This window comes from Melanerpes formicivorus, unplaced genomic scaffold, assembly GCF_026170545.1.
Source record: "Melanerpes formicivorus ecotype bairdi unplaced genomic scaffold, bMelFor1.0.p_v2 SCAF_22, whole genome shotgun sequence".
Lineage (NCBI taxonomy): Eukaryota > Metazoa > Chordata > Aves > Piciformes > Picidae > Melanerpes > Melanerpes formicivorus.
The window spans coordinates 5126273-5153983 of NW_027142374.1; the positions used below are offsets into that span (position 1 = coordinate 5126273).

The 27711-nt window shown below is 48.3% G+C and overlaps 1 protein-coding gene across 4 annotated transcripts in view; it reads left to right on the forward strand.

Moving 5' to 3' along the window:
* Nucleotides 1–27711, forward strand: part of ARHGEF9 (Cdc42 guanine nucleotide exchange factor 9) — a 239128-nt gene that overhangs the window by 78015 nt on the left and 133402 nt on the right. The window contains exon 1 of one of the 4 annotated variants that reach the window (XM_068151952.1): nt 15777–15875. The exons of 2 other annotated variants lie outside the window; for them this stretch is intronic. In XM_068151952.1, coding sequence (XP_068008053.1) covers nt 15846–15875 — 30 coding nt within the window. In that variant the 5' untranslated portion in view covers nt 15777–15845. Of the gene's footprint in view, nt 1–15776; nt 15886–27711 lie in introns of those variants that run through there. One more of the 4 variants, XM_068151956.1, reaches the window with a different exon arrangement.

Genomic DNA, 27711 nt, shown 5'->3' on the forward strand with positions numbered 1-27711 from the left:
GCAGCCTGAGACTGTGTCCTCTTGTTCTGGTGCTGGCTGCCTGGGAGAAGAGACCAACCTCTGCCTTTTTACAACCCCCCTTCAGGTAGTTGTAGAGAGCAATAAGGTCACCCCTGAGTCTCCTCCTCTCCAGGCTAAGCAGCCCCAGCTCCCTCAGCCTCTCCTCATAGGGCTTGTGTTCCAAGCCCCTCACCTACTTCGTTGCCCTTCTCTGGACTCGTTCCAGCAAGTCAACCTCCTTCCTAAACTGAGGGGCCCAGAACTGGACACAGTACTCGAGGTGTGGCCTAACCAGTGCCCAACAGAGAACCACCACTTTGAGTTGGTGCATGGGGGCAGCCCATTCTGCTCCCAGTAGCAGTTGACATCTGCCATGGCATAGAGGCCACACTCAGGTTTGGGTGGTGTTAGCTCTTTAGAGAGGATGCTTCAGAGACTTGAGGAGGAGGGAACAGTTTGTGTGGTCTTGCCTTCCCAGAGCACTCCTACTTTAGACCAGACACAAAGGAACTCTGCAATGTATTTCATTTCTTGTTTGAACCAGAGAACTTTTTGCATTTGAGGGTGTTTGTCCTACTCTTTCATTGTCTCAAAGACATCCAGGCAGCTTTCTTTTTTCTCCTTTCCCTCCCACCTTATCAGTTGATGAGTAAATGTTCTAGTGTGCAGTTCCAAGAGGGATTTCCCAAGCAGGCAGGAGATGTACATGAATGTACATCTGGGAATAACAGCAAGAGCCTTGTTGAGGGAAAAGTATTTGTTGATTTGTTAGAATGTGCCTCGTTAAAGGGAACAGCATTTCTCGACTCTGAGAGAGCAGCTTGAGAAGACAGATAGGAGTGGGAGAAGCAGTGAGAGCCCAGGGATGAGTTGGGATTCCCAAAGCTCTGCTCAGAGACTGAAAGTGATACTGTGGGACACGTTTTCAGCCTAAAAGTGCTTCTGTAACATTGAAGCTTGACACTAAATCCTCAGCTGTTGCTGAATGGATTGGGAAAGAGAGAGAAGAGAGAGCAAGGGGCCTACAGTTGGAATCAAAGGGAGGTGAAGAAGAGGAAGCAGCACTTTCCAGCTTGCTGTCACACTAGTGACAGCTGGTGGCTGCAGCCTTGGCAGGTAGGGAATGGGGTTTGTTCATCACCACACTGCTAAAGCAAAATACGCTTCTAAAAGAGTAAAGAAATGATGATTTACTCTTGGAAACAATAAGTGGAGGTGGGGCAGATGACCCAGGGAGCTTGTGCTGAGAAATCAGTTCATTCTCAGTGGTTGTCTGTCCTGCCCAACGTGCTGGTGAAGAGGGGGAACTCGACAGGAACAGGTCTTTTTGGCAATGCCTCTGTGATGGGAAGTGTCAGTGCCTCCTGTCCAGTGGCCCAGGGCTCACTGTGTGCATTGGTGGCGAGTGAAATTGCTTTGCGGGCACATAATGGTCCATCTCTGTGTCCAGGAGCACTGTATATGGTGTCTTCATGCCGAGGAGAAGCTGATTTGCTCTCAGAAGGGGCTGGATGAGGTCCTGCCTTGGGGCAGAAGGGGACTGTTTCTTACCTGTGTTTGGAGGAGCTGGTCTGTAAGTCATGTTCAACAAGTGCTGCAGCGAGGCTTTTGTTGCTAGTGCTTATCCAATACCTGTTTTGGAGTCTCAGGGATTATTAAACCAGCATCTCTACCGAACTCTGCATTCACTAATAACTTCTAAAAGCAGAAACAATTAACAGACTCAGTGGGAGAAGAGCTTTCAGGGAGAAGCAATTTAATGTGCTGAAAGACTGTGCATGCAACATAATCAATGTGGTGTACTGCATGAACATACCAGAGGTAGTTTTTCAACAAGCTTCCCATAGACTGATTTTTCCAGGGTTCAATAGTCTCCCTAAACTCAAGAAAGCACTCATCTCCTTGAGGGAACAAATTAAGCAAAGGGATGAAAAGCAGAAGTAATTTCATCAAGGATAAATTGTTGTGTTGTTCTTGCTGACAAACAGCTCTGGTCATGGAGAATTACTTCGTTCTTGGGGAGCTTGTGCAGCATACCTTGGCTTCCCCAGGCAGGTCAGGTCTACAAGCCTCCTGAAACTCCTTGTCAATGAGCTCTGCAGGCCTCCTGTGGCCAGGAGGTGGAGGGAAGGGTGTTCTGCCCTTTTGCTGTGCTGAGACCCCACCTGCAGCTCTGGGGCCAGGTCTAGAGTTCTCAACACAGGAGAGACATGGACCTGTTGAAGCAGCCAGAGGAGGCCACAGCAATGATGGGAGGGCTGGAAGCTCTCTGCTGTGAAGCCAGGCTGAGAGAGTTGGGGTGGTTCATCCTGGAGAAGAGAAGGCTCCAGGGAGACATTCTGGTGGCCTTTCAGGACTTCAAGGGGCTGATCAGAAAGCTGGAGACAGACAAGGGGTGATGGAAATTTTTTTTTGTGATGAAGGTGATGAGAGCCTGTCTGAGGCTGCCCAGAGAGGTAGATGCCCTGTTCCTGGAGATACTCAGCGTCAGGTTGTCTGGGGCTCTGAGCAGCCTGCTCTAGTTGCAGATGTCCCTGTCGACTGCAGTGGTGTTGGGCTAGATGACCTTTAAAGTCCCTTTCCTCCCAAACTATTCCATGACTGTAGATTTGAAGGCTTTCCTTGAAACCCTTATGCTTTATAGGGAAAGCTTGCAGGAGCTGCTTCCTGGTGAGGAAAGTGCAGGGCTACCAAAACTTGCTGTCCTTTGTTTTTTCTTAGCCTGGGGCAAACTTATGCTCATGCTTGGAGAAAGGTTTTGAAGGTGTGTTTGAAGAGTCTTAAGAGCTTGTTTAAAAAAAAAACCAAACCCAACAAAACCCACAAAAAGCAAGCATAAACCCTGCAGAAACTAAACCTGGTTTAATGTATTTTTCCTCTCTGAACATGAGGAGAAAGTTCTTTGGTGTGAGGGTGCTGGAGGCATGGAGCAGGCTGCCCGGAGAGGCTGTGCTTCCAAACCCACCTGGATATTGTGATCCTGGGCAAGCTGCTGTGGGTGACCTCACTCTAGGAGGGATGTTGGACTTGATGATCTGCAGAGGTCCCTTCCAACCCCCTGTTGGGATTCTGTAATATCTGTGAGTATTTTGTGATCAGGTTGAACTTGAGGTGTCAAAATAGCTGTCAGGCTGGGCCCAGGCTGCCCAGGGCAGTGGTGGACTCCCCATCCCTGGAGGAGTTTCAAAGCAATAGAGATACGGTGCTGAGGGGCATAGTTTGGTGGTGACCTGGCAGTGCTGGGTTGAGGGTTGGACTCCATGAGCTTAAAGATCTCTTTCAATCCATTCCATGATTCTGTGGTGGCTGTGGCATGATGTGCATTTGAATGTTCTTTGCTTTGGGACTTAATGTATTGTGGAGTGTTTCTGTGGGCGGGCAGCTAATGGCTGTCTTTGCCAACTGGCTCCATTTCAGTGAAAGGGAAAGGGCACGTTGCATTTAATTCCTGTAAATGAATGTGAAATGATTTGAAGTCTTACAAGAATCAGCATTAAGAATGTTATTGAAAAAGGGAATACTTAAGAGGCACTAGAGCTCAGCCCCATTGCTTGGTCTGTTCTACGTAGGCTTGAAATCAATGGGAGCGGAGAACACCTGGAGTTATCACAGGATTTGGCCCTATCTGGGATGGGGGGACCAGAACTGTTATTAAATGTTAAAAATAACATTGAGATTCCAGAAAAATGGGAGAGGGCAAAAAAACACTGTGCGTGGGGGGAGAGCGTAATGAACCGTTCTCTGTCTTCATGCAATGTTCATAGCTACCAGGGCCAAAGTGGTAGGAGGAGGTTTGTGTATCGCCATTTAAGGACTGCAAGAGTGTGAGCTGTGAATGGAACACAACTGGCAGGCTGGAAAGGTTGAGCAGATACACTGTGGTGCCTCTGAATATCCCAATCCAGGCTCGCTGTTCTCAACGGGATGCATACAGGGCAGGAAGGTCCCACTCTGGTTTTTGATGGTGTTTCTCTGTGAAGTGAATTGATTTTTTTTGGAAAGAGGTTTCCCATTGTTTTTCTTTGAAAAGCTGAGAGGCAGAGGGGAAAGGCTAGATTACTGCTGGGCATTTTGGAGAAAAGAGAAGTCTCCTGATGAATAATCCCCTGGTCCTGTATCCCTCCTAAATACGTGGCCTTCCTGGTGCTGAAGTACTCAGCAAAATGATTTTCTGGTTTCCAGCTGGAACTGTGGGGGATCAAATCAAAGCATGGAAAAAAGTGTTCTCTAATAAGCAGCAGTTTTGGGAATCTTTGCCAAAACCCCTTTTTTTTTTTTTTTTCCTTGGGTTTCCAGTCAAGTTTTGCAAGCTCCAAAAACGTGGGGAATTATAGAATCATAGAACTGTTTTGGTTGGAAGAGACCTCTCAAATCATTTAGTCATTGTCTTCAGGGGTTGGGCTCCATGTTGGTCTGTGTCTCATTGTCTCTATTTCATGGGATTGTTCTTCTTCCCATCCCAGCTGGTTTAGTAACTTTAGTTACAGTCCCTCCTGGAGAGCCTCTGGCACTTGTCTAGTGGCTAGCCTAGCCCTGACCCTTGACAGCTTCTTGCAGCAAGCTGTGAAGATGCTTTTTCAGTGGCTAGTCTCCAAAAAGATGGGAAAGTTCTTGCAAAACCTACTTGGCCCTTGAGCTGATGTTGGATGTTGATCCACTGGTTGGTGTTTCTGATGTGTCTTTGTAATAAACCTTTATTTAGAATAGAATAAACCAAACCAGGTTGGAAGAGACCTTCATCGCGTCCAACCCATCAACCAATCCAACCCACCCAAACAGCTAACCCATGGCACCAATCACCCCATCAAGTCTCCTCCTGAACACCTCCAATGACGGTGACTCCACCACCTCCCTGGGCAGCCCATTCCAATGGGCAATCACTCTTTCTGTATAGAACTTCTTCCAAATGTCCATATATCAGTGATTCATTAGGGTCATTTGGAGACACCTTCTGCCTCTTGGTGGATTGCCTGGCATTGGTGTGGTCTTAATAGAGCTGTTTGCATGAGATTTGAATCAAATTCCCCTTATGGCAGAAGTGACACCTGAGCCTTAAAATGCACTGAAAGTATCAGCATTAAGCATTTATGTACCTGAAGTTGTGCTCACCCAGACACAAAGTGGGATAACAGCAGAGCAGGAGTTTATTAATAGAAGACAGCAGCCAACATATGGCTGTGTTAGTGGAAGCAGGATAAAACACGAGCCACACGTTTTTCTCTTTCAGAACATGTCTTTCACACCTTTTTACTTCACACAGGAATAGATTAGTGATGCCTCTACAGCTAGTCTGCTAGTCCCAGAAGGCTGTTTTTGTATTTTTCACAACGTGGTTTAATTAAGAAAAACGGTGTTTTATAAACAATCCTCTGCCTTTCAAACCCACCCTCTGCAAATGAACACACCCCAGCAAGCTCCAGGTGCTAAATGGCAAGGAGAGGGCTTGGCTCAGCACACTCAAGAGGAGCTGCTTGGTTGCATTTATAGCCTGAGGTGCAGCTTGGTTGAACTCTTGTGCATTTGATGCATTTCAAATGTCATTGTAGGTCCCATCTGGCAGAGTTTAAGCAAGCGAGGGCCACCCCCCCCAGCATTTCTTTTAGAGCTGTGCCTTTGATTCTGTCTTGGGTTTTCCACAGTTGAGATTTTAAGGAGTCTCAGAGATTGTCTTTAGCCATATGAGGCAATGTGGGTGCTGCTTGTGTTTCCAGAAGCATTAGGTTTGGGGAGAATAGGTGACCTTGAAGTCTTGAAGTGAATGGGTCTCTCTTGTTGTGCTTCCAGAAATGTTATGTTTTGGGAAGAAGTTCATCTTGAAGTTAATATATCTGCTGCTTGTGTTGACAGAAGCTTTAGATTTGGGGAGAAAAAAGTGGTCTTGAAGTCAATGTGCCTGCTTGTTGTGTTTCCAGAAGCTTTGGCTTTGGGGAGAAAAGGATGGACTTGAAGTGTTACCTGGCTTATACAAGTGATGATGCATATTTCTCTCTTGAGGGACAGAATGCATCTTTATGTATCTATATGCATCTTTAGTCTATGGAAATCTGGGGTAAACCACTGAAATCTACCATTCTTGTAGATGGAACAGAGGATTTTTTTCAATGACTGCCTGTCTAACTTATTTCTGATGCTGTATTCTGAAAAAAAAGAAATCCTCAGCTTGCAGGAATTAGGCTCCTGGAGGCGGTGGGACACTCATCCCTTTCTAAGAACCTGTGAAGATTAGTTTGCAGTGTTCCTGTTTTCCCATGTTGGAGTTTATGAGGATGAAAAAAAGCTCCATCTAGAGTATATCCACGTGACTTCAGTGACAAAAATTGCTAAGCACATTACATATAAATAGCAAGCTGCTTTCTGTAGGGACTGCTGCAGACGGCTCCTGAGAGAGCAAAGTGACACGGCTATAGTAAAAGATGTGGGTATATTTAGCACCCCAGAAGGCAGTGGATGGTGTTCTGACTTCACGTGTATGGGCTCTGAAAGTTCTTGCCTCTGTATAATCCCTTCTTGGGCCATATTTGGGCTCTCCTGAGAAGCTTCCCTGCCAATCGAAGCACTGGATGGCAAAGGTCACTTTTGGAAAGCAAAGGGGAGACCTGAAAAGATGCAGGAAAAGATGGAGGCATTTTAATGGGATGTGGATTTAATGGGGGTTTTGGCATGAATGTGGGGCTTAATACCTGCCTGCCTCACTGGTTCTTCAAGGCAACTGCTTGGGTGGCTGTGTTCTGCTTTGCAGAATCCAGAATGGTTTGGGTTGGACCCTAAAGATTGTCTTGATCCAACCCTGGTGCCTTGGGCAAGGCCACCTCCTAGACCAACTTGCTCATGGTGCCATCTAACCTGGCGCTGAATATTTCCAGGGTTGGAAAATGTCCTTCTTATAGTGAGGTGCCCAGAACTGAACCCAGAATTCAAGGTGTGGTCTCACCAGTGCTGAGTACAGGGGACCAGTCGCTTCCCAGTCTTGTGAGATACTTGGAAACAGTTTATTTTGGAGCTCTCTGCATTGTCGTGTCAAGTTTTACACTTGGTTTGTCTCCCTAGTGCTGTCTCTGTGTGGTCAGACCATCTCTGGGTGGCTGGTTCTATGCCTTGTGATTTCCTACCAGCACCACTGCCCTTGTAAATTGTGAGCAGACCTGGCAGAATGACTGGTGTGGGATGACATGGGGGGAGAAAGAATGGAGTGAGCAGCTTTTTTGTGTTCTTGGTGCATTAACAAGCCTTGTGAAGGGGAAGAAAAACAAACACATGGGCAAAACATGTAGGAGGTGACTCTGGTGACACACACGTGGAGTGGAAGCAGGCTGAATTTTAGATGCCAGCTCGTTGCATCCTGATCTGTGTGGTGCTGTTGAGGACTGACTGTAGCAAAGGCTGTAATAAGTCTTCTGAGCTTAGTACCTGCTGGGGTGGCTGCTGGCTCCCTGAGGGCTTTGGTGGACAGACAGATTTAGACAACTTCATTTGATTCCAGGAACTGCAGGGTCACTTTCCACCCTCTTAATTTCCAAGCCTCCAGCCACTAGAGGGAGAGGATGCTACATATTTAGGGCTTTGTGTGGGGATGTGTGATTAATAAAGGGATGGCTTCTGCAGAGGCTTTCCAGACAGGAAGCATCTGGGTTTAACCCCTTTAGTCATCTGACCACAGTTTTATAACTTCTCCTGAGATCTGACCTCTCTACACTTCTCTTAGTTTATGACCTTGAATTGTAAATGCTCTGGAAGATGTTAGCTGAACCTTGTCCATGTTTTACACCCTGTGTTTTCTATCAAGAGTCCCTGCTGTGAAACGGCTTCCATGGGGGAACCTTTGGCTCCTCCTGGATCTGCCTGTCTCCTTCTGTTACTGCACACACCACTGCACTGATGGAGCATCACACTGCAGCGTGGCAATGCAGAATTGAAAGGCATGGCAACCCCTTCCTGCTGTGCTCTCCTGGCAAGCCAGAGACTCTCTGAGCCTGTGGCCTGTGTCCTCTACAGTGATCAAACAAGCCCAAGTGGGATCTCATTGCCTTTGGAATTAAACCATTGAGTTAAAAAGCAATTTCAAAGGATACCAGTAAAGAGTTGTAGGTTTAGGGAAGAGAAGAGGAATGGAAGCTTTAAGAAAGGCAATGTCAGGAAGGAAATTTTGTCTGCTTTTGGAAATAAAACAAGGTTGAAAGTTTCCTTTGCAGATTGAGCTTAGTAGGGAAGATCTGTGGGCTGGTTGTGTCAGTGGAAGCCTGATGAGGGGACTTGGAGGGGTCTTGGAAACCATCTTGGAATCAGTGGGTTTGAAAAGCTGCAATCTTGGCTCTGCAGGTGAATTTACATCCCTCTGTGGATGGTGGGTGGGCAAGAGGGACTCTCTGTGCCTTTCTTTTGACCCCAGTGGATGACTCAAGGCAGTGCTCTCAGAGACAGGAAACCTCATGATGCTTTAGCAACCTGAAGGAGAGCATCTCTCTGGGTAGTTCCCTGACTCTGAAAGTCAACAGCTCCAGTTAACAGACTCAGCAAAGAGTTTTCCTTATGCTGACTGAAGCTACAGATGATGCTTCAGTATCAAGTTCTCCTGGTGGGGTTGGGGCTGGTCCCAGCTGCTCCTTTCCATGCCTGTTTCCCTTGCCCAGCTGTGTCCTGGCTGGAACAGCTGATGGCAGGCAAAGCAGAGGGAGATATGCAGGGAGGCACTAGAAACCTTGGGACTGGCCTGACCCACTCACCTTAGAACAATGTGTCTAAGGACTGAATAAACATCATCCTAGACCAGATGGTCACAATGCTTCTCACTGTCCTGGGTGTTGGTCACTGGACACCCCCTACTTCATCCCATACTTGTAGGACTGAAGTCTGGCTGCTCCAGGAGCTGTCCCTGCCCTAGCCTTGCTTGGCTGAGTATCTCCTGCTGTGTGCTTGTAACTCAGACTAACTGAAGCCATGAAAACACAGCCAGGGAATGAGTTGCTTAAGCTCAACACCCAGGGCCACAGGTCACAGCTTGTTCTAAATAATAGAGCTAGAAGAGCAGTGAGTGAATTTGAACAACTTCTCCACATCACCCTCTGCATTTTGATGAACTGTGCCCATAACCTTATAAATGTGGCCTGCTCGTTAAGCTTTCACCTGCCTGATGAAGATAAGAGGTCTTGGGGGACCAGTCTGCTTGCCTTTCCGTGCAACAGCTTTGCTTATGGAGAGCCAAGCTGTCAGATGGTTATTGAAGCAGTAAGCTCCTGGACTTCAGAGAGAGCTGTGCCTTGGCTGGATCACACTGTGCCATCTTGCTGCTGGTGGGATATCTCAATGAGAGGAGAAGCACTTCTGGCTCCAGGGAGTAGCATCTATTGGTGGGCATAGAACCAGGTTGAGGTGCTGTGTGTGAGGGCCCCTGCTCCACTGAGATCCCCCCTAGATTTGGGTCGGGGAGAAGGGACAGACAGGGCTGTTAAAGCCCCAACGTTATGAGGCATGGCCATATTGTGGGCTCTGGAGGCTCTGTCCTATGAGGAAACGTGCCTTCAGGTGAGAGAGGAGGACAGCTGCAGGGGAGGTGGCTTTGTCAGTCCCTTCTGACCTTAAAATGCATATCCTGGGGCAGCACCTATTGTTTCCTTGTAGATCTCCTGAATATTCACAGATTCATAGAATGGTTTGGGTTGGAAGGGACCTTAAAGATCATCCAGCCATCGGCCAGGACACCTCCCACTAGACCAGGCTGCTCAAGGCTTCATCTAACCTGGCCTGGAACACATCTAGGGAGGGGGCACCTGCAACCTCCCTGGGCAACCTGTTCCAGTGTCTCCCCACACTCATTGTAAAGAATTTCTTTCTGATATTCAGTGCAAATCTACCCTCTTCAAGCCTCAATCCATTGTCCCCCCTGGCTAGGGGCTGGAACTTAATAATCTTTAAGGTCCCCTATCAGCCCAAACCATTCTCTGCTTCTATGAATAGTAATGTTAAGATCTAGTTTTCTTTAAAAAGATTCTTTTTTTGGCTGCAGGCCTCTAAGTACACAAATGAAATGAATTTATATACCAGCTTTGTGCTGCTTGTAAAGCTTTTTCTTGCTCAAATTTAGTTTTATGCCTTGTTTTAATCTCCATAGGATTTTCCCTGAATAAGCAGAACTAGGGCAGCGCTAGTAACAGATGGACATAAAAATGGCTTGGATGCTGGAGAGACTTTTCAGGGGCTTGAGCATCTGAAGGTGCTTTCCTCATCACCCAAAGAGTGTAATTTGGCTGCAGGTTATTAATTTTTTGCCTCTAAAACAAAGGTCTTAGCAACAGAGTGCGTTCCTTGGCAACAGGCTGCCATGGCTTGATTAAAGCAGGAGTGGGAGTTTTAAAAATGCCACTCTTGGAGAAAAAGTTGAAAGATATTAGCAAATCAAATGGGCTGAGTGGTCCTGTCAGTCACTTGGGGGTGATGAGGAGAAGGGAATAGTAAACAAGAGCCTGGAAAAGAGTAGACACCGGGGAGACCTTTGAGCTGCATTTCAGCACCTGAAGGGGACCTACAGGAAGGCTGAGGGAGGGACTGTTTAGAAGGGTTTGTAGTGGTAGGATAAGGGGCAGTGGTTTGAAACTGGAGTAGGGTAGATTCAGATGGGACATTGGGAGGGAGCTCTTCATAAGGAGAGTGGTGAAATACTGGAACAGCTTGCCCAGGAATGTGGTTGAGGCCCCATCCCTGGAGACATTTGAGATGGAAATTGATGGAGGCCCCAAGCAACCTGATCAGGTGGCAGAAGTCCCTACTGACTGCTGAGGGGCTGGGCGAGATGACCTTTGAAGGTCCCTTCCAACCTGATGCGATCTGTGATTCGAAGAGTCCAACCACAGGGGTAATGTGCCAAAAGAGCAGTTCTGGGAGGGAGGCAGGTATGGGGCTCCCATGGTTTGCAGCCTTGCCAAGGGCTGGACTGTGGCTTACCCTGGTCATACAATTGTTTTGGTTGGAAAGGCCTTTGAGATTGACATTAACACAGCACTGCCAGGTGACCGTATTCCTCAGTGCCACGTCTCCATGGCTTTGAAACTCCTCCAGGGTTGGGGATTCACCACTGCCCTGGGCAGCTTGGGCCAGGCTTTGACAACCCTTTCAATGAAAAAGTTTTTTCAAATGCCCAGCCCAACCCTCCTCTGGAGCAAACTGAAGCCATTTCCTCTTGTCCTGTCACTTGTTACTAGAGAGAAGAGACCAACCCCCACCTGGCTTCAAGCTTCTTTCAGGGAATTGCAGAGAGCAATGAGATTTCCCCTCAGCCTCCTTCTATCCAGACTGAAAAAAAACCAACAACAGGTTCTTCAATTGCTCTTCACAGGACCTGTCCTCCAGACCCTTCAACTTTGTTGCCCTCCTTTGGGCATGCTCCAGCATGTTGATATCTGTCATCCCACAGGACAGCCAGACTGGGTTGGGAGGAGCATCTCTGTGTCTGGGAGACCTTGAGCTGTGAACTCAACAGTTCACTTAATACAAAAATTCCTCTTTAAAAAGAAGTTTTCTAAACTGTGGTTCTCCACTAAGGCTTTCCTAAAAGGTACAGTTTGGTTTTTATTATCCAAATAATGGAAGCTTTCATTTTATTAGTAAAATCAACCCAAAAGTCCTTTGAGTGGACAGCATGGCCACAGCCCCTTCCATCCTTTATCTCCTTTACCTTAGGAGCAAGCTGTGTGTGGTACCACCTCTTCCTGGAGCTAGGCTGGGGTCTGTCTGGAGGTGTTCAAAAAACATGTGAACATGGCACTTTGGGACATGGTTTAATGTCAGTTGTGGTGTGAGGTTGGTGTTTGGACTTGATCTTGGAGGTGTTTTCCAACTAAAACAATTCTATGATTCTGTGAAGTGGTTTTGAGCAGATACAGACAAATTTGGGCTCCACTCTCTGTCCCTGTTTTAATGTGTAGCTTCAGGCAAGGAAATGGTCTGAAGTTGCACCAGGGGGACTTTTAGGTTGGACAGAAGGAGAAACTTCTTGACTGAAATGTTTCTCAAAGACAGGCTCCCCAGGGAAGTGGTTGAATCCCCATCCCTGGAGGTGTTTCAAAGAGTCAGAGATGTGGTGCTGAGGGACATGGTTTAGCCCCAGACTTGCTGTGGTTAGGGAATGGGTGGACTCAGGGATCTTAAAGGTCTTTTCCAACCAAAACAATTCCATGATTCAAAGTCAGGGTAGGATCTTCTGCTCCTGCTTTGCAGCTGCAAAAGGCAGATAATGATCTTCCCCCCCTCTTCTATGGGAAACAGCAAGATCCCAATTGCTGACATCATAGCAAAATGATTTTTCTGCACTTGAGTCCTCTAATTTATGGCTAAAACTCTCTTTGTGCTAGAGTTAGTTCAGAAGGATGCCTGTATCTTGGGCTTCTGAAGATGTCATCTCCTATTAAAGAGCAAACAAACCATCTTGTAATGTACCATAAATAATAATAATACTTTGCAAGAGCCCGGAGCGCTGCGTTATTGCTGAGCTAATCTGGGAGGCACTGGGCCATTATGAAACTATTCCATGGGGCTTGGAGGATTTTTTCCTGCAGGAAGGTACATGTCTCATAGCTGTGGAGCGTGGCTGATTGGTTTATAAAGCCAGGCTGGCTAATTCCTAGTAGAGGTTAGACAAATTCCCCTCCTTTCTCATTAATTAACCTGCAGGATTTGGTGCCTTTTCTTTGCAGTTCAATAGAGACAATGGCTGCAAGAACATATTTGTGCTCTCTGCTATGTGGGGAAGAACATCTGCCTTCTGCAGCAGTGAAATAACCATTGTGTGACAGGGCTCCTGCCTCAATGAGGCAATTCAGGGCTGGAATTTCAACAGGGAGGCGTTTGCTGGGCGATGTTCTCCAGAGCTTGCAGTCATGATCCTAGCTGGGGAGGAAGGAGAAAGTGGGAGAGAGAAGCAAAGGAAGGGAAATTCTCTGCTGAAGGCAGGAGCAGGGAAGGGAGAGAAGCATTTCGGAAAACATTTCTCTATCTAGAGAGGTTTATAGCTGTATTCTTAGGGTGGGATTAGAGAAAAGAGGCCTTGAAGATCTAAAGGAGATTTCAGTGGTGATGTGGTAACAGAATACAGTGAAGCAAAGAGATTAGAGGCAGATAAAATCCTGTAATGCTGCTGTGCTTCCTTCCCTCCTCTTGCAGGTTGCAAGAAAATGAACTCCCAAGTTTGGGATCCCATTGGTGTGGTTTGGATCTATCTTGAGCATCCAGAAGCTGCCCTGTGATATAGGGGAGGGAACTGGGATCATTTAGCCTGGACGAGAAGGCTGAGGGAAAATGTTCTGGCTCTCTACAACTCCCTGGAAAGAGTTTGGAGCCAGGTGGGTGCCAGTATCTTCTCTCAGGGAACAAGTGACAGGACAAGAGGGGAAATGTCCTCAAGCTGTACTAGGGAAAGTTTAGGTTGTGCATGAGAAACAATTCCCCTTGATGGTTGTCAAGGCCTGGCCCAGGCTGCCCAGAGTAGTGTTGGAGTCCCCATCCCTGGAGTGGTTTCAAAGCTGTGGAGATGTGGTGCTGAGGGGATGTGGTTTAGTGGTGACCTGGCAGTGCCTGAGTTAATGTTTGGACTTGATGATCTTAAAGGTGTCTTGTAACCTAACGATTCCATGATTCCCCAATTCTCTCTCTGGCAGGGGTTCTGGGTTTGGTCCCCTGCCTGCTAGCTGCACAACACTTTGTGTAGAGAGGGAGGCCTCAGAGGTGCATTTTCTTGGCAGGGAGAACACAGCTGGGTTCTTCTGAGATTGTGTATGCCAGAGAGAATCATTGCCCCACTGAGCTGGGCAAGGTTGGGTTTGTGTGCAGGCTGATGCTGATTCAGGGATTTGGCTCATCTCTGGTCCTTGTTGCCTTTTGTCACCTTGGCAGGGAGCAAGAATTAACCTGACAGCCTCTGATTTACTTCTCAAATGAGCTTAGCATGAACAAAGGTTGGGAATTGAACCAGTGGAACATCAGCCTTATTGACGGGCCCCCTCAGCAGCTGACAGCAGGAGGAGAGAAATCTGTAATTCTGCTTGTGTCTAACAAGCTTCAACAGAAATTGTCCTCCTCCTCCTCCTTCAGATCCATTTTACCAAGTAGAGCAACAGGGTGGGATGTGCCAGACAATTTCTCCCTCCATTTGCACTGCCAAGATCAAGGTGGGTGTAACCTGGAGTGAAGTTCATGGAGGTACTGGGGTGGAGCAGACTACATGGGACACAAGCCATGCAAAGAAGCTGGTCAGCATACCTTCATTCCTGCCTGAGCTTTTGCTCTGTCCTTTTAAAAGTAAGGGAAGACACCTAGGTGCTCTGATGGTGCAGGGCTAGCAGAAAGGGGCAGTCATGAGGAGCTGCATCTCGGTTCCTGACTCAGAATCTCCAGCTGCAAGAAAAGTGTTGACTCCTGAGGAGGTCAGGAACAGGACATTCAAATGCCCTTCTGCCCTTGAGGGAAGATTGTGTGGGGAAAACACCCCAAAACACCACAACAAAACACTCAACCCTCTGCAGGTTAGAAGAGGAGAGTGTGGCTTCTGTAGAGGCTTTGCAGTGTATGTTGTGTGTGGTTCCAGTATATCCAGCATGAGTGTATCCTGGCTTTGGCTTCTATACCCCAAGCAGGGTGTTCAGCCATTTCCCACATTGTCTCTGTGATTTTTGCCTGTCCTCTCCTGCCTCTGAAGCTAGCTTCAGGCTTTACCATCAGCCAAGGAGGAGATCTTAGGACTGCTGGTGGGATATTCTGCCTGTATTCAGGTGTGTGCCAGTCCTTGGATGGGCTGCTCCTTCCTGCGGGCACTTGGCTCCAGGAGGACAGGCGGAAGGCTGTGGCCACGGTGCAGCATCCTCTTGGAGAGCAGCCTTGGCCAACATCTTTCCAGCTCCACATCTCCATCGAAATGGGGAGAACCATGTCGACATACGTGTCCCAGCTGGAGGAACCAAAGGGATTCCATCCTGTTTCCAGTTGGCTCTGCACATCCCATATGCTATCGTCGCAGCTCCTAGCCGGCGCCAGACGGACCGAGCTCATCTGCCCCGGCGTGGTGGGTGGCCCTGGTGATGGTGAATGCTAACTGAGGGTCTTGTATTCTCTGGGGGTGGGGGTGGAGGGGGCTGCTGCTTCCTTGCTCTGCCCAGGAGAAAGCAAGGGGAGCAGGCGGTCGGATTCAAAGCTTTAGCGGGGACTGGAGCGTGGGTGCTGGAAGATGATAACCCCAGGCAGGTGGAAATTCTCCTGGCTAATAGGGTGGGTTTTTGTGGTGGGAAGGGGACTTCTCCTGCATGCAGAGAGCAGTGTGAGAACTTGCTGCCCTTCAAACGTCAGCAGAATCCCCAGCCCCTCGCTGAGCTGGAGGCATGTGCTGGCTCTGCAGATCTGGGAGTCCCATTCTGCCGGGGGCAAGGGTGACCAGCCACGGGCAGGAAGGTGGAGGACAGGGGTGCTGAGCACTCGTGAAGACCCTTTTGAAGTTCTCCTTGATCCTCCTTCCCTTTTTCCCTCCCTTCTACTCTTCTCCTGCAGAGTTTCAAAGCATGGCAAGGGGAAGGAAAAAAAAACCCAAAAGACTAAAAAAAAAAAAAAAGACAGAAGAGACATCCCCCTACCCTGAAATCCCTGTGACTGAAATAAATAATCACAACCCCAGGTAGTGAGGAGGCTGCTAACAACCTGCTCCTGACAGGCACGGGATTGCTGGGCTGAGGGATGGCTGACTGAAAGCTCCAGCCTAGGGTGGGGGTGGGGGGGGCTTCTTTTTTTCTCGCTGCCAGCTCTCGCCAGGCAGTAGGGATTTTTTTTTTTCCCTCTCTCCCCTCCCTGATAATAAGGACATCATCAGAAGCAAGATGCAGTGGCTAAGGGATGGATCAGGAATGGTGAGTTCAGGTAGCTATGGCTTTCTCTTTTCCTCTTATTGCAGTACTTGGAGGGGGGAAACAAGGCTCTGTCCTACCTCCTGACTCCTCCTTTACTCCCTGTCCTTGAAACCATTGATCACTCTGTAGCCATTTTATGGACTCTGCATTCCCCAAACTGCTGAGCAAAAGAAGAAATGAAGAGGAAGGGAGGAGGAGGAGGGTTGTGCATGCGTTGGGGCGTGGGAGGTGGGTTTCACCAGGGTGAACTGGTGGGTTTTGGGGAGCGGGCGGGGGGGAGAGCGAAGGGTTTTCCAGGTTCTGGCTTGTGGGGTGTGTGGTGGAAGAGCTGAGGGGAGAGGGCTGGGAGGAGAGGAGCACCTAAACGGGGCTGCTGGCTGGCGGCAGCGTTCCTGGGACCTGTCAGATCTGCCCCTTCCGCGGATGATGAGTTGCGGTGCGGGGGGAGCCCGAATTTGCTGCTGAGCCCGAGCCTTTGCTTGCATCAGGCTGTGAAACACTCCTGAAGTGGGGAGCTCCGGGAGAGCGGCTGAGGCAGTGACAGCCCTGCTTCATAAAAAACAATACTGCCGGTCTGCTCTCGCTGTGCCTGCAGTACAGCTCTGGGGGCTCCCCAGCTCAGCCGGGGTCCCCGTTTCTCATTCAGAAACTTCCCCGGGAAGACATGCGGTTGTTATTGAGATCCTCCTCCCCCCAGCTCTCCCTCCCTGCACAGCTTCGCTTTGCAATGGCTTTTCCCTCCGCTCTCCCCAGTCTCTGCACCGGGTTTTGCAGGGGTTTTTGTGTGTGTTTTTTATCCCTTCCCTGGGCGTTTTCCATCCTGCGGGGAGCCGCGGGGCATCCCTACGGGCTGGTCCCATGGCATGGACCCGTGCTGGCGTCACCTGGCTCAGCCCCTGCATTTGGGCTCTGTCGGGGGCACCCAGCAGATGTTGCTGGCAGCGAGAATGATTTTGGAGCCAGAAATCACTGCCCACATCTCCTGCTGCTCATCCGCCAGCTCCGTCATGCCCTGGGCAGCTTGCTCCTGCCCTCCATCCGCTCTAAGATACTTACACAAACAGAAGCTTAATGGTTTATGCTTCTGAAAGGCTCTGACCCGGCGCTGGAAGCTTGATGTGAGGGTATAGGCAGCAGCCTACAAATACTTAGAGTCCTGTTTAAGGCTTTCCTACCACCCAGCAACTCTTGGGGGGCTCTGTGTGTGTGTGTCTTTATGCCTCCTCTTAGCCTCTGATCATCCTTCTCTGCCACCCCATCTCCACCCTTCCCAGCACAGAGCACTTCTCCCCTCTCTGCTGGTTTCAAAGCAACACAAATCTTTCGCCCCTTTGCCCATTTACATCTTCAGCAGTTACTGCACTGGAAGAAAAGTGGTGCTGGAAAAGCTGCATCTGGTTCTTCCCTCTCTTTTTTTGCCCTTTCTTCCCCAGTGACTGCTGAGCTCTGCTGGGGACAGCAGGGGACGTGGTGCAGGGCAGCTTGATTTCCTAATGGACATAGCACATAACTTGACACTTTCTTGCTCTCTTATCTTTGCAGCTGCCTTTCTTGCTGCTGGCAATAGGGGAGAGTTTGTTATTTTGTCCTGATTGGTTTAATCTTTCCTTTCTTTCAGAGAGGGATTAGAGTGGGTGCTGAATAGCCTGTGAATTCACACATGGGTGGGGGGGGAGTGAAACTCATCGATTCTGAAGCAGGTTTTATTCAGGAATTTCCAAATGTTGTTCCTTCTCAGGGAAAACAAAAGAGGGCTGTGGTTTTTGTGTTTTACACAGTGCTTAACCTCAGCAATATTCAAAGATGCTCCACATGTCTCTAGATCACCTGAAAATAAGGTGTAAAACGATTAGGGAGTAACAAAGCCAAACTGAACCAAATCAGACAAATCTTTGCAATTGCATGGAACAATAGGCTGATGCCTGGGGAGGGGTGGCTGTAGTCTGAGGGATTTGATGGGTGGATGGTGCTCCTGTGCTTGGAGATTCTGGGTTCTGAAGCCAAAGTCCTGGTGACACTTCGTGCTACAAATCCTGCTCCCTTTCTGCAAGATAAGGCACAGTGGTCCAGATGTCCTGGTCAAGTGCCAACACAGGGAGCTACATCCTATCTAATACAGATTTTCCCTGCTCTTCCTATTGGTGAATTACTCCAGTTTTGAATGTTTAAAATGTTGGCTCATGTTGGTGTGGTCTGCTAAAGAAGTGAGTTACTTCACACTGCAGGTAGCTGCATTTCAGCAGGTCAGGGATTAGTTGGACTGGATGGTGTCCACAGGTCCCTTCCACCCCCTACCAGTCTGTAATTCTGTCATCTGTCTATGGCTAAAATGTCCACAGAGTAGAAAATGGCTCAGTTTCCTCTTAAGTGAGGCTTGGCTGATCCACTCACAGTCATTATGCTGTCTTCCACACAGTGAAGAACCTTTAGACGTCATCTAGAGCAGCACTGGACCAATTGTCCTCAGCTCTGAGCCTTTCTTGTGGATTTTCATTTTTTCCTCTCCTGTCAGTGTAATAGTCAAGAGCAACAAAAGAGATTGATTTTGCATAGCACCTTGGACCTTGATCTGCTCAGGCACCTCGGTCTAAAACCAGATTTTGGGCTGGTTCCTCAGCAGTCCTGCCCAGCACTGATTTCAGTGCTGTTTTCTGTTGTTGGCAGTGCTCTTCATCTCAAACAACCTTGAGCAACCTGGTCTCTAGTGGAAGGTGTCCCCTGCCCACGGCGGGGTGGGGGAGAGGGGGGCTGAGCTAGATGGTCTTCAAGGTTCCTTCCAACCCAAAGCATTCTATGAATCTGTGATCTAACCAGAGTTAGTCATCTGTAAGAAGCATGTCACTAACACTTTACAAGTGATAGTACCTTTTGTCCTCCTGGCAGGTGGCTCTTTGTTTCAAAATCAACCCCTTAAACCGTTTATTATCCATAATATCAAGCTGATGGGGCTGCTTTTTTTCCCTCCTTTGCATGTGCTGCTTTCCCTTTCCCAAACAATTAATCTTTTCCCAATTACTCTGCCATCCCATGAGGGCATTTTCATGCTCCACTGGTACTCAGTTGCTAAACTCTGCTAGTGTCTGTTTCTAACCCAGAAAGATGAAACTAATTGTCATTGGTAGTGACGAGAATAATCTCTGCATCTGATGGACGTTGCAAGCAGGATGGTTATTTGGTTTGGCATTCTGCACAGAGAACATCGATCTGGCACAATAATCAGATCAGCTGGGTTAAACCATGCCCTCATACAGCCTTTTCTGGGAAGAGTTTCTTATCTGACAGGGACAGAGTTTTCCTCCAAGCCTTTGGTCGTATGACAAGCAAGAGGAGTGTGTATCTTCCTTGGTTACTCCTCACAGAGGGCTAATTCTGGGCTTACTGCTGTGATGTGGAATTCAGAGTGCAGCCATGAGCTTCAGGAGTTCCAGAATCCCCATCTGTGGTTTTTTTTCAATGTATTTTATTACTTCCCTATCTCCCCACATTTTTACAGTTCAGATATTTAAAACAAATCTGTTGATGTTTTCCATTTTTACCATCAACAAGAAGTAAGCTCTTGTAAATCATCATGACTTCAATCGTGTCCAAAAGGAATTTAATGAATGAAAGTGCCACCCAGTGCAGATGGTGGAGGTGGTCCTGAGCAGGACAGTTCAGCAGCCAGAAACTTTCATAGAACCATAGAATTGTTTTAGTTGGAAAAGACCTCTAAGATAGAGATCCAGCCTAAGGCTGTTAAACCGTGTCCTGCTGTGCCATGCCACCCTGGAGATGCCTTGGACACTTCCAGGCATGATGACTCCACCATCTCCCTGGGCAGCCTGTTCCAATGCCTCACCACTCTTTCGGGAAAGGCATTTTCCCTAATCTCCAACCTAAACCTCCCCTGGCACAATGTCAGGCTATTTCCTCTTGTTCTAACACCTAATACTAGAGAGAAGAGACCAACCCTCCATCTGGCTCCCAACCTGCTGTGAGGAAGTTGTAGAGAGCAATGAGGTCTCCCCTCAGCCTCCTTTTGTCCAGACTAAGCGACCCCAGTTCACTCAGCCACTCCTTATGGCTTGATCTCCAGACCCTTCACCAGCTTTCTTGCCCTCTCCAGCCCCTCAATGTCCTTTTTGGAGTGAGATGTCCAAAAATGAACCCAAAATTCAAGGCATGCCCTTACCAGTGCCCCTGAGGGAGCAGCAAAGTTACTCATGTAACTTTCTTACATGAATCCCTGCTGACTGCAGGTGTGTTGGACTAGATGACCTTCAAAGGTCTCTTCCAACCCAAACCAGTCTATAATTCTACAGCTCTCTGATTTTTCCTTACTGATTCTACTCCTCTTGTCAGCCTGCAAATCATGGGGTGTTTAAAATACAAAGACTCTCTGGGCTCCTTAATCCTAAAAAGCTCAGTGTGAAGTTGGGAAAAGAGAAGTGGAAGAAAGCAATTTGGGTCCAATTTTCATTTTTTTGAAAGTTTAGATAAGAAAATGCAATTTGGGGAAGAGAAGGCAGGCCGGGGGAGTGATGGAAAAAGGATCTTGCAGCATCCAGGCATTAGGGAAAAATGGGACAAGAGGCCCAGAGAACCCTGGACTCCCACAGAGATCAAAGGGAACACAGAACACTCGTCTTACTGCTGACGGAGCACATCAAGATGAAGCACCTGGGGAAGCTGCAGTGACCTGTGGACAGCTTGGGTGTCCTGCAGAGGATGTTGCTTGATCTGTCATCTCTGTACTCTGCAGCTGCAGCAAGGAGGGCCTTTTTCCATGGAAGAATGGCTTATTGCAGGTTTATTTGTGTTCATCCTGGGATCTGTTGTCACTGGAGGCTGCTGCTTGGGCTGAAAGGCTTGTTAGAGCCTGGCCCAAGCTGCCCAGGGCCATGGTCAAGTTCCCATTCCTGGAGGAATTTCAAAGCTATGTAGATGTGGTGCTGAGAGACATGGTTTAGTGATGGCTTGGCAGTGCTGGGTCAGTGTTTGGATTTGATCATCTTAAAGGTCTCTTCCAACCCAAACAATTCCATGATTCTGTGAATGAGCTCTGCAGGCACTGGAGAGCCGTGTGCTGCTGCAGAGCTCCCAAAGCTTCAGTCAGTCTTAACAAGCATGTCTCTTGGTGGGATTTTCCTCACCCACATAGTTTCTGTTCTGTTGCCCATTTCACTCGCAGTTTGGGGCTTCTTTTATCTTTCAGTGAGGGACTCCTGCCAGCACTGCTGTAAGAGTACACAAGAAACATGCAGGTTAAGGAGGAGCTGGTGTTATGGTAAATAAGAATCTTTGTACAAGCAGCTGATCTGTGCTGACAGTTGTCCTTGTGGTAGTCCCAGGATGGGTGAGGAGGAGGCTTGGCTCAAGTCCCACATGCAGACCATGGTTATGTGCCCCAATTCCTACCTGCTGCATAACTGACGTGTTTGTAACTTCTCTGTCTCCTGAGACTGCCCCTAGTGATTCTAGGTGTCCCTGCTTTAGCAGGGAGGTCAGACCTCCCTGAACAACTCCCTGAAAGAAGGTTGGAGTGATGTGAGGGTTGGTCTCTTCTTTCTAGTATCAGGTAATAGAAAGAGAGGAAATTGCCTGAAAATGTGCCAAGGGGAGGGTTAGGTTGGAGATTATGAACAATTTCTTTCCTGCAAGAGTGGTCAGGCACTGGAGCAGGCTGCCCAGGGGAGTGGTGGAGTCATCATGCCTGGAGATGTTCAAGAAATGTGGACATGGCCCTTTGGGACATGGTTTAATGGCCATGGTGGCCTTAGCTTGACAGCTGGACTTGATGATATTTGAGGTCTTTTCCAACCAGAATAATTCTATGATTCTATGACTAGATGATCCCCAGAGGTCCCTTCCAACCCCCACCGTGGTGGGATTCTGAGATTCATCAGGGCTGTCTGGAAAAAAACCCTTGGAGATGGTTGTTTGGAGGATTCTGTGCCATCAAAACGGGAACCGGGTTTTGGTAGAGCGCGGAGCAGAATGCGCTGGCTGGGAAACCACACGTGCCATGTGGTCCCCAAGTCCATCTGTCCCTCCAGCCTTCAGGGTTTTGGTGGTTGAGCACAGCAGGTTTTGTAAACTGCTAAGAACCTGTTTTCTTTGTATCTAGTCAAAGGGGGTTTTGTCTTTTTTAAACACTTCTTGAAAAATCTCTGAACGGCTTCAAGCAAACATCTTAATGTATTCCCGACATTAGCTGCTTCTCCTCCAGAACGGTTTTGCTCTGAATCTCTGGGAGCCTGGCTGTTATTTTGAACATGGCTAATTCCCTGAGTGACTAAGCTCTTAGATAATAGGACAAATGCATCAAGTTTTCTCGGTTTCCCATAGTTTCCATTGTTATGAAAAGGCATTTTATGGGAGAAAAATACAATGAGGTTGTCTGTTGGGTAACATAGGCAGGGAATGGTGAGTACTGGGTCCAGGTCTGAGCTCCTCAGCTAAAGAAGGCAGGGAACTACTGGAGAAAGTCTAGCAGAGGCTACAAAGATGTTGAGAGGCCGGGAGCTTCTCTGTGAGGGGGAAAGGCTGAGAGCCCTGGGGCTGTTGAGTCTGGAGAAGAGCAGCCTGAGAGCGGATCTGATCAACGCTCAGCAAGAGATAAAGGGTGGGGGGCAAGAGGATGGGGCCAGACTCTTCTCAGTGGTGTCCTGTGACCAGACAAGGGGCAACAGGCACAAACTGGAACCCAGGGAGTTCCAGGTGAAGATGAGGAGAAACTTCTTTGGTATGAAGGTGCTGGAGCCCTGGTTGCCTAGAGACATTGTGGAGTCTCCTTCTCTGTCCCAGCTGGACATTGTGATCCTGGGCAAGCTGCTGTGGGTGACCCTCCTTTAGCAGAGGGGTTGGATTGGATGATCCCTGGAGATCATGCTGGGATTCTGTGAAGTCAAGCCTAGTTGCTGATCCAGAGCTCTGGTGATCTCCCTCTGTACCCTACTGCATTCATGTGCATGTTCTGTTCTGAAGGGATCTCAACTTCTCTCTCCCGAGCCCTGCTATGCCACAGAATTCCTTGGATTTAACCTAAGGTGGTGTTGGGCATGCAGTAAATTCCACTGCAGCTTCTCTGCTGTAGTTGTTTCCAGGTTGCAGGCTGAAGGGCTCAGAGCTCCTGGTTTAGGTAACACAGCAAACCTCAGCTCTACCCCCTTGAATTTCTGTGTTGGCACAGCTGATTAACAAGGCACAAGTGCAATTTGTGCTTCTTGAAGGAGCCAGCGCAGCACCAGGTTCTTTTCAGTGCCTGTGGTGTTCAACCCATGGCCTCCAGCAGGCAGGTTCATCCCTGTGATCCCACCCAGCTGGTGTGCCTTTGGCTCACCACAGTCACACATTGTCATGAGCGGTCAGAGGGAGGGCAGCACTGGTTGCTCCTGGAAGGATGTTCTGTGGCAGCAGATGGGGACCACAGCCTGTGAGAGCTCCTGCTGCAAATTATCCCACTGAGCTGGGGTGGAATAGGAAATGCAAGTGGCTGGCACTCATTTCCCTCTTGTGGGGAAAGAAAAAGCTGTAAACTTCTCTTTCCTTTCTAATGCTGCTATTACTGCTGATAAAAATGCGTGGTTTATGTTCTGTTCCTCCATCCACTGATATCCAGCTGGAATTCCTACTTCATTAGGTTGTCACGCATTGCTTTCTTCATTAAAACAGTGCCAGGTTCAAGAGGCTGCTCCCTCTCCTTTTTTGTGGGGGGGAGGCAGAGTGAGGGGGAGAAAATGATTTATATGGAAAATATCTAATTCTCTAGGTTAATTTGTGTGAAGAACATGAGACCCATGGGTCAGCCTCTTAATAAGATAGCTTTTGCTGTGCTCAGTATCTTGACAAGGAGAAGACAAGGGAAGCTACAGCTAACAGTGTCACAGAAAAACTCTGCCCTAGTGACACCACAGCTGGAATGCTGAATCCATCCAGTTCTGGGCTCCCCAAGTCAAGAGGGAAATGAAACTATTGGAGAGAGACCAGTGGAGGCTATGAAGATGCTGAGGGGCCTGGAGCATCTGTGTGAGGAGCAAAGGCTGAAAGACCTGGGGCTGTTGAGCCTGGGGAACAGCAGCCTGAGAGGGGATCTGATCAATGCTCAGCAAGAGCTGAAGGGTGGGGGGCAAGAGGATGGGGCCAGACTCTTCTCAGAGGTGCTCAGTGACAGGACAAGGGGCAGTGGGAACAAATTGGAACCCAGGCAGTTCCATATTAATAGAAAGATCAACTTTGTTGTGAGGGTGCTGGATCCCAGGAGCAGGCTGCCTAGTCTCCTTCTCTTGAGAGATTCTAAACGCCCCTGGCCACTGTGACCCTGGGCAAGCTGCTGTGGGTGCCCCTGCTTTAGCAGAGAGGTTGTAGTGGTTCATCTCCAGAGGTTCCTTCCAACCCCCACCATGCTGGGATTCTGGGAAGGGATATGAAGAGGGCTATTTCTTTCCATCCTCATCCACTTGCATGAAGCAGGATTGTGGCTTCTGCTTCCATCTGCCCTAGCTTTACATCCTCCCAGTAAGTCATGGAACCTGCCTGGGCTCAGCTTTCCTGACATACACATGGTGGGTAATTTCCTGTTTCCCTCAGAGTGCTCAGGCTGACAGAGCAGCAGTGAGAAGTTGAATAACCATTCCTAAGGAGAGTGCTACATCAGGATGCTCCAATTCATAACCCTTTGCATTCCTCTTGATGCATTGGGGCAGGACCTGATTTGGTGAAGGACATCAGCAGAGCTGGTACTGACCTGTGTGATGAAGAGTGGAGAGTCCTGGTGCTCATTAAATACAGGCTCTGTGTAGGGTAAGGCAGAAAGCAGAACCAGGAACTTTTCTTTCTTGCCTACTTTCTCCTCTGGATGGTTTCTGGGATTGCTCTTGAGTAGGTGCATCATGGACCACATTGCTTGCATCTTGCTCTTGCACTGCTGATTGCTGAACCTCTGCAGGCTTAGAGGAAAACACTCTGTTAGACTGGCTTTTGAACCACTAGGGAAATGTGTTGTGTTGGATTTCAGAAAACCTTCCTGGGCTGAGAGGCAGCTGGGCTGCACCTTTTGATTCTCAGGATGAAGAGCTTTCTGTCCTGTGTTTGTGCAACTGTGTCAGGGACCACACTGGGGACACTGGCCCTGGATTTATGAAAGGTAGTTTCTAGTGGGTGATTACTACTTATTGCACTTACCGCTTTGTCCAGGCTTGTTTTGGTGGGAAGATGTCTGCAATTTGATGTCAGAAATGAGAGCAGGAGCACTGGAGTTCCTGTAAGAGCTCCTGAAAGAGTGCCTGGAGGGAGCAGTGGGAGGAAGAGGCTTGTCTTGGATTTTTCTGCAATTTGAGCTTTGCTTTTCACCTTGTTTCCAAGCTCAACTGCAAGCCCAGGAGCCTGAGAAGTCAAATTCAAAAGTATTCACCCTGTGTATTCTTTGAGGCCAGTTGTTTGGGGTTTTTTTCAGACCAAAGAGAGCTTAGGTAAGGTTAACGTGAACACCTGCATTTGATGGGTCCTTTTCAACTGAACTTTCTCAGTCCCTGGAGTCTTTTTTCCCTGTGAGCAGGGTAATTGGTGTTACCACATCTGATTTTTGCTGGATTTCTCATATCTTCTCCATCTCCCCCTCCTTCCCCCCCCCCCGTTTATTTTTCCAAATGGGGAGTCTGAGGATGCTTCTCTAGAGTTCAGGCTGGGTGTGGAGCAGATGCAAGGAGAAGATAAAGCACTTGCATCACGATTGCCAGGGGCAGAAGACTTTAGTCTGCCATAATGCTTTAAGTTCAAATAAACTTAAAAATAGATGTTTTGTTTGCTCTCACCACAGTCAGAGGAGCAGAGTGGACTCAGCATCCCCCCAGACAGGCTTGTTCCAGTCTGACTTGTGTGATCAGAACATTGCTCCTTACTGCTCCCCCAGGGCTGGGGCAGAGCTGTGCAGGTGTCCATGTATGGACACCCTAAGCCCTGCTAGGATGCAGGTGACACCTGGTGAGGGTCCTGTGGAAGAAGCATCTGGGCACCTTGTAAGACAGCACTGAGAAGGCTTTTGCTTTCTTTCCCCCCCAACTCCCAGCATTGTGCAAGTGCTTTAATTCTTTGGCAGAGGAAAGAGCACCATCTGCTGAGATGCTGGGTCTGTTTGAGAAGGAAACAGAATTAACTGAGGTCTCTAGATGTGGTCCAAGCCAGCCTTGGTTAGTATCTGACATGTTGCTACTGCCCTTTGCTCAAGGGGTTAAGAGCTGTTGATCTGGAGTATGGTTAGTTTTCAGGGGGGTGGTTAACCAGGGCTGATGCACAAGTGCATCGCAACCTCCCTGGCCCACCTCTGATTGTTGTATGGCTACTTGCAGTAGGTGAAATTGTTATGAACGAGCCTCTACACTGAGGATATCATTCTGGTGTGGATCCCTTCTTCTTTTCTGAGACAAAATAAGAAAGGGTAGTTAAAAGTAAGATGAAAGGAAACGGCCTCAAGCTGCACCAGGGGAGGTTTAGGTTGGACATCAGAAGAAACTTCTTCACTGAAAAGGCTCTCAAAGACTGGACCAGCCTTCCCAGGGAGGTGGTTGAATCCCCATCCCTGGAGGAGTCTCAGACAGGTAAAGATGTGGTACTGAGGGACACAGATTAGCACCAGACTTGGTAGAGTTAGGGAATGGTTGAACTCGATGATCTTAAAGATCTTTTCCAAGCAGAATGATTCTGTGATTCTATGATTCTGCTACAGCTTTCTTGAGCTCTGTCTTTGTATATAGTACCAGTGGTCAAACTGTGGAGGTCACTGTGATGCTTCCCATTTCTTGGTAAAAGGCTTGGTTTTATTTTTCATGGAGTATTTAGAGCAGTGACTCAAAGATGCTCAGGTCCATCCCCACAACCTCTGAGCTTTGTGTACTGCTCTTGGCCAGGTGTAGCAGCACAGTGGCAAACTCAGCTTCCACCACTGCCCCATGTCCTTCAAACATTGCAAAAGGGGGCTTAGACACTGCACTTCTCTTTTCCAGGACTCTCAGCCTTGATATGAAAACAATTTGCTTCAGGGGGATTTGCCCCATCCACCACCTACCTCATGTCACTGCTTAGCAGGGACCCAACTCAGCTTTTTCTTAAGCACTCTTCCTTTAGGGTCTGTTTATGCCTCACCAGCTGTTGAGATCATCATCATCATCCCATCCTTTCCCACCTCTGCCTTTTGTCTTTCTGTAATGGTATTTCAGATTAGGTCTGTAAGTGAATCATTTGCTTCTCTAGCTGTGCTGTGGATTTCTTGAAACGTGTGGTGCAGCTCGTGTGGAGGATGCTGGGGGAAGCCACCCCACTGCTTTGTTTGCTTGTTTGTCTCTCTGGTGGAGGATGCTTCAGCTGCTGTGGGAGGGAAGACTGGGGCAGAGGGTGAGATAAAAGGAAAGCTTCTAAGGGAGATGTTGAGAGCAAGGAAAAGGAAGGAGGAGAGGAAGTTACTGGAAGAAAGTCCCAAGTTCATGTGGATAAAGGTGGAAGCTTTGCATTGGAAGGATGGGGTGGACAGGCAAGGTGCAGTGAGTGTCTGGAAAGATAACTTAAACTCCGCATATCAGCCTCCTGAGTCCAAGTTTTTATAGCTGTTCCTCCATTAATGGGTGGACTTGACGATCTTAAAGGTCTTTTTCAGCCCAAATGATTCCATGATTCTATTTTAGGTAAGGAATTTTAGGTATTAGGGGATTTTTAAAGCTTCTTGTGAAGCCACTCCACAAACATAGATGATTACAGAGATGTCTGAAGAAAAACCTGCCCTTTGCAGCAGCTCTGCAGACCATGGGGCTGGTGCTTCCCACCTGGCTGGAGGATGGGAGCAGAGGGCTGTGTGTCAGGCATACTG